The following is a 6,511-nucleotide window of genomic DNA, read 5'->3' on the forward strand; positions in this document are numbered from 1 at the left end:
GAGGCAGAAACCAATAGCAAATCCTAGATACCATTACAGATAATAAAACTATAACAAATCCACACATGATTCATCCAACCTGCCATTTTTTTAATCAATAATGGGACACAGTCGAGCAAACATTTCAATCACTACTACTACTAACTCGCTATTATCTATCAGGCGCAGAACTTTCAATTACTTTTTTTTTCATCTTTTAGTAGCAATGACTAGGAGGATTAGCCCAAAAAGAAAAGGTTTTAATTATCTTGGATACTTTTAGGGCTGAAAATTTAATCTGCACTTTAGAGGTGAATCACGATATACAAATTCATTTGATCCTTCGTGAATGAGAATAGTGCTGTCTACTGAAGATTTGACCCAACCAACAAAATAATGTATTACGCAATGAAAGCATGCAATCGGCTAGTGTCTGAATCAGGACAATTCCTGTCTCGGAATTGGTTTGAGCATTGTCTAAGAGTCAACCAACAATAGAAAGAGGCGTAAAAGAAAGCTCAAAGGGTAATTCTGATTAAGAGTGGATAGCTGTGACCTTTCTCATAACTGGGCCAAGAGTCCCTATCTTCACTCAAGAATGCCTCATGACGTTTCCAGACTTCTTGATCATAATTCTCCGTTACACTGAAACGTAAGCCATTTTCCTTGGCCACCTCCAAGAACAGGTCCAACGAGTTGCCTCTTTTGGGACTTAAAAATATAGCCTCAGAAGATCCTGCTTTTGATAATAAATGTTTGACAATACGAGCAAGGTCTCTGTGGAAATCCTTAAAGAAAGTGCTGTCAAAATGACACAATCAATGTCGTAAGATAAAGATAAGACTGGCATATATAGACCAAAAGAAAAGGCGAGTCAAGCTGCATGCATGTGAATCTGCTGATGCATTTCGTACAAGATATAGCTGTCTTTTGCCCCCACTTGAAGAATAAATATAGATATCTAAACGTATATCCAACTTTAAAAATTGAAACTGATAAAAAGCTAGCAAAAGAAAACAAAGAAAAGTAACAGCAATTCCCAACTGACATACATGAATGCAAAAATTTGATCATTACATATATAAATAAAAGCTTCAACCAGATAAATAATAGATTTTGTCTTGTGACTACTAGCTAACGCTGAATCCTTTGTCCGACTCTGATCTTTATCCAAATTATATAGGGAAAGAAAAATGCTATTGACATGATATGACAGTTTGCAATAAGCAGTCACGGGCTGACAGCTATATCACAAGAACCGCAGATAATATTTTCATCTAAAGATGGAAAATGCATTCCAGCCAAGCATGAAGCAGTCCAAATATCAAACATCTTACCAATCGCTTGCAATGATGATATCAAATGTGTCGGCCAAATTAGTAGTATCCTCCTGATTCCAGTGAAGAGTCATAGACTTTACAACTGTATTCCCAAATGCGCCAGAGTTGGCTTCAATATTACGCTGAGTATCTGATGGTCATGGAAGAGCAATGCCATTTAACTACAAAATATATCAGTACATTCTAAAAAGGGATATTGCTGCAAGCAAATTTATTTAGAGAAAGACCATTAGATATTGTGCTGATTACGATGAAAAAAAACTTCACATTAAATCCAAAGTGGGAAACGTTAAACAATCAGTGTTCAACCCAAAAGCAGAGTAAAGGACGCTGAAAATAACAGGGGGTAGAACCGACAGACTTCATTGGTTCTTTGAGAAAAAAATCTATAAGTTGATAGTTGTCATACTTCATTTGTTCTCAAAACCGAAGAAAATAAGATAGTAAATGAATTAAGTTTCTCCCACAAATTAAAATTAATGTATGCGTGATTTAAAATCAACTTTAGGAGAAATTAAATGGAAGTCTCAATATAAGTTAATTTTACCTTGCTGAAGAAACATACTTCATTTTAACTGACTTTCTTACAAGTGTTTTACCTTCTTTTCCAATAACAATATTTATTGAAAAAAAAAAAAATCCAAACAGGGTCAATAAACGGTTTTACTATAGCATTTATTTTGATCCTTAAGTGCAATGGCCCAAAATAGCATGTATTTGAACAACCAGTTTAATCACTTGCTAAATAACACGAGTCACTGCTCTAAATTCAGCTTTTGCACTGTTTCTTGCTACAACACTCTGTTTCAATTATCTTGCTGTGGAATAGTACAGGAAACAAAGTGTTGTAGCAAGGAGTAGTGCAAAAGCTGAATTTAGGGCAGTGACTCAATTTGTGAGGAGTTGTGGGTGGAGAAGGTTCTTCAAGAATTGAAGGTTTTCAATTCTCTACTGGTAGTTATAATGTGAACAACAAATCTGCAATATCTATTATACACAACCCAGTCCTACATGATGGGGTCATACATATGGAAGTTAACAAGCACTTCTTCAAGGAGAAGATAGAAAAGGGACAAATTTGTATTAGTTATGTTCCACAGAAGAACAGTCCATAGATATCTTAACCAAAGTATTTCCCAAGAAACAGTCTAAGAATATAACCAACAAGTTGTGCATGGAGGATACCTTCAAGCCAGCTTCAGGGGGAGTTTTGACAGGGTGTCAAAAGAGGATAAATCTCTATTTGATCCTCTGGAATATTTATGTTAATAATTTTGATTGTGTAGTTAATGTGTTCCCCTATATAGCTAGTAATCACACTATTTTCTTTATGATTACTCTGTTACCATTTTTGTTTAGCTTATATTTAGGTAATTTATTATTGTCATATTTCTTTCCTTTTCAGGATTAGTTTCCTCTAGTGACGTAACTCTTCTCTATAAAAAGGAGAAAACCCTACACAAATTACTCATTAATAATATTTCATATTTTCAACCATTACTATGCATAAACTTCAAATTACAGAATTAAATAGTAAAAAAATAACAGTAATTGAACAGAACAGGCACAAAACTAGCCATTTTTCTTTGTTTACTTCATTGCTTTTCTGTCTTTAGAAGGTTGTGCATTTTGCACTTCCCATCCCTAATGTTCTATCGTGTTCCCAGCTCTTCTCTACCTCTTGCAGCCTTTCATCTATGATCAGCTGCTGCATCGAATAAGTTCCTTGACTTCCTTCATCCTAGGCACATCTCTCCTATTCTTATACTTACTTCCACTTCGATTCTTCCATCTATTGGAACACTTCTCACAACATTTTCGGCAAAAAGAACCATGGGTCATCATTCAAGTGAACCATTTAATACTTATCATTATACTAGTAAGTTATAGTAATTACTAAAATCCAAAAAGTTGTTTTTTACAGCAAAGAAAAACATCTGTTTGTGCCCATCCTAGAAAAGAGTTCCCCATCCCCAATCAAAAGGCAACGAGAAGCAAGTCACAACTCTTAGTATAACACAAACTTATGCCTTCTTATAAAAAAATAAGCTAGCAATTAACTGCAGGAATGAGAAAACTCTCACCAAGTTTCCTATCACTATCCCAACCAGTTTGTCCTGGTTGTGACATACTAGCTTTGCTTTTGCAATATCTAATTTAAGATCTTTTTTCCTTTACATATGAAAGCATAAACAACTGACAGATGACAATTAAGATTTACAATAACTGTGCATATTCTTGGACAATTACATCCACTGTCATGAGTAGTAGGAAGAGCACAACAAAATATCAAAAATTGCAACCAAAGTCACCTAATTAGTCAACTTTCAGTCTCTGCTACAGCATTAAAGCCTCTTACCCTGATAATGGCACACTGCAGTCAATAAAACACTTACAAAATGAGTTTAAACAGGGTTTAGGGAAGAAACATATAAACTAATGATCGCATCAAAGGTATTATCAAATTCAATTTACATATATAAGACATCTGACCCTTAATTTATGAAGACATGTTTAAAAGGAAAGAAGAAATTTGTTTAAATTAGTACCCAGAGGGCACTGTGGTATCCTTCTTCACAACCATTTTCAGCACAAAGATATTGAACTCTGAAATAATACAATTAATTCTTCAAAACTATACCAAAAGGATACAATCAACTACTTGTGGATTTCCATCTGAGATTACAACCTCGGATGCCCCTGTAGCAGCTGCAATAACAAATCCAGCCAAGCCATAGCCAGAACCAAGCTCGATAACTTTTTTAGACCTAAAAGAATTTAAATGCATATCAAATGACAAAAAATAATTATACCAGCAAAAAGTGACAAAAATATTCTAAGCAATACACAATGAAATCTTCAAGAAAATAATGCAGTTTTCAAACCTGAATGTGTCTGCATGTGACAAGCAATAGTGAGCAAGAACATCTTCTGAAGGCCAATTACCTTATAAGCACGTGAAAAGAAAATGTACAGAATTAATATTTAAAAGATAATGAAATCATGTCAATATCTTCTAATAAAAAGGGTGAGTCCGTGCACAAGGCTCCCACCTAGTGATGTTTAGGATGGGTAAACATATGCAGTCTTACCCTGAAAGTAGAGGGCTATTTGTAGGATTTGAACTTGTAAGTAGAGACACTACCAGGTCACAAGGTTGCAACATTACCATTTAACCCGGGCTGTACTTAAAAAACGCAATATTTTTACATAAAAACATTTGGGAAAATATAATGCTTCTTGTTAGGAACCAAGAATTGAAATGAGAAAGAAAATAACGTTTTTTATTAAAAAGGATGAAATGAACATGAATAGAAGAGAAACTCTCCAAGGGATTTCACTTTCACAAAGATTTATTTAACTCATTAACCCCTTAACTAAACTAATCAGTATCCTAACTGTCATAACTAACTCCTTCTTTCCCATAGTACTAGAATTCTTCTAATGAATGAAATGAAAAATCAACTTATCTACATCACTACATCCAAAGTTCAGTTTGATAAGTAACTAACAGGATATCCACCCCTCCCCCCGAACCAGAAAAAAAAACAAAGCAAAAGAGGAAACATTGACCAAAGCCTTAAAAAGATCACATGCTAACCAAATGCAAGTTGCTCACCTAATCTTCCCAACTCAGCTACCAAGACAAATGGACCTATTTAAAATTACAAGATTATGCTCTAAGCCTCCCAACAAATTTTAGTACCAAATTAAACCGGTTCATGTCCTAAAAGAAAAACTTCCCTTCAACATAGAATATATAAAACTTTGACAATGAGCTTGTGACTCGTGTTTCATTTCACTTTATTCTGAAATGTGTTATTAAACCTTACACATTTAATCAAGGTTATAAAAAGCAGGTTCCGACTATGATTTCGACCTCAACATTTAGGATTTTGCAGTCTCCGCATCTGCAAATGCGGACACATTTGTCCATAATTTTCTACTGTATCACAATTATAACAAAATTGCAATTGCAACCAGAATTCGAAACATTGCTTTCAGCACTGGCAATAGAAGGGTGTGAATCATTCTCAAAATCTTAGTTGACATTCATGAAAATATTTTATACAAACAAATATCACCAATCTCTCAAACCTGAGAAGCAGTGCCTGTGAGTTGTTAGGAGGATGATAAAAGAAACTTACAAACAAGCCCAGTATTGTCAATGTTGTATCTGTTACATATTTCAAAATCACCAAGGTGAGCACGGCTGTCCACTCTTTGTCTGCATAAACAAAATACAAACAGATAATCATGCAAACACAATCATTCAAAGGCGAATAAGTTTTTGAACCCGTAAACCCACACGAAATGAGGTTGTCATTTACTTCTATAGATACTAGATGTAAGTTAGCAAACACTTTCCATCACACTCCTTCAAACACATTTTCTTTTATTAGTCAAAATTTATACAAAACGACAAAATCATGAGTTACGCACACCAAATAAGGAGTAAGACCCACAATATTTCTGATTCCCAACCAACTTCAGTCCATAATAGAGGTCTTGCTAACATTTCTCATGTAAGGCATGGTGATAGGAAAACCAAAATCATTTCAGTTCAAACTAGATCCGTTTCGACAGAATTTACTTACCGAAAACTATTTTTTCCTAATTGCTAATATTTACTTTAGTTTACCAAAAGTACAATCGCCATTTACTTTAGTTTCTTTTGCTAAACATTATAGTTTTTAAGTAAAAAAAACACAGAAAAATTTCCCAATTGGAACATAAACGAGAGATTGAAAACCAAAAAGGAAAAAGAAAATAGCAAACTGACGTCAAAAAGAGTTGAGGAGCGTCAGGGATGGGTAAAGTGTAACAAACGCGAGCGTCTCTGGTGGAAGAACCGTCGCGTTTGTTCGAGTCACGTTCGTCGTCGATTACTTGCGAGGGTATCAAGTTGAATCCATGGCTGGTCCTTCTTGAAATGCGCTTAATAATAATTTGAGATTGTTTTTCTTCAAAGAAATAAAAAAGAAAATTAGGAGCAGAAATGGTGGAAATTGGAGAGCTGTGAAAATGAAATTACCTGAGTCTGACGGAGAAGAACGTGAGAGAAGCGCGCGACGAAGGATTTTCCATCTCAAAGAGGAAGCTTTGTCGTTCGTTGTGTTGTCCATTGCAGCTTTTTGTTTTTCTCAGAACGGATTATGAGGGCATTTTTATCTACTTTCTCTTTTGTTAAT

The 6,511-nt window shown here is 34.7% G+C and overlaps 1 protein-coding gene across 1 annotated transcript; it reads right to left on the minus strand.

Annotated features, from left to right (window-relative positions):
• Positions 1-256: 256 nt before the first annotated feature.
• Positions 257-6,496, minus strand: LOC137808474 (calmodulin-lysine N-methyltransferase). Its single transcript, XM_068609602.1, has 7 exons — positions 6,355-6,496; positions 6,103-6,283; positions 5,468-5,547; positions 4,205-4,265; positions 3,972-4,087; positions 1,317-1,449; positions 257-780 (listed from the first exon to the last, which is right to left on the minus strand). Exons 1-7 carry the CDS (start codon positions 6,443-6,445, stop codon positions 498-500), a joined length of 945 nt encoding a protein of 314 aa, XP_068465703.1. The 5' UTR covers positions 6,446-6,496; the 3' UTR covers positions 257-497.
• Between the last annotated feature and the right edge of the window lie 15 nt (positions 6,497-6,511).

This window comes from Phaseolus vulgaris, chromosome 3 (genome assembly GCF_000499845.2).
Source record: "Phaseolus vulgaris cultivar G19833 chromosome 3, P. vulgaris v2.0, whole genome shotgun sequence".
Taxonomy (NCBI): Eukaryota; Viridiplantae; Streptophyta; class Magnoliopsida; order Fabales; family Fabaceae; genus Phaseolus; species Phaseolus vulgaris.

Bases quoted from the DNA above. Each gene is read 5' to 3' on its own strand.
- LOC137808474 (XM_068609602.1), bottom strand. From the start codon at position 6,445: ATGGACAACACAACGAACGACAAAGCTTCCTCTTTGAGATGGAAAATC. The intron at 6,284-6,354 runs GTAATTTCATTT...ATTTCTTTGAAG, and splicing joins TTCTTCTCCGTCAGACTCAG to AAAAACAATCTCAAATTATT. The intron at 4,266-5,467 runs GTAAGTTTCTTT...CGTGCTTATAAG, and splicing joins TGACAATACTGGGCTTGTTT to GTAATTGGCCTTCAGAAGAT.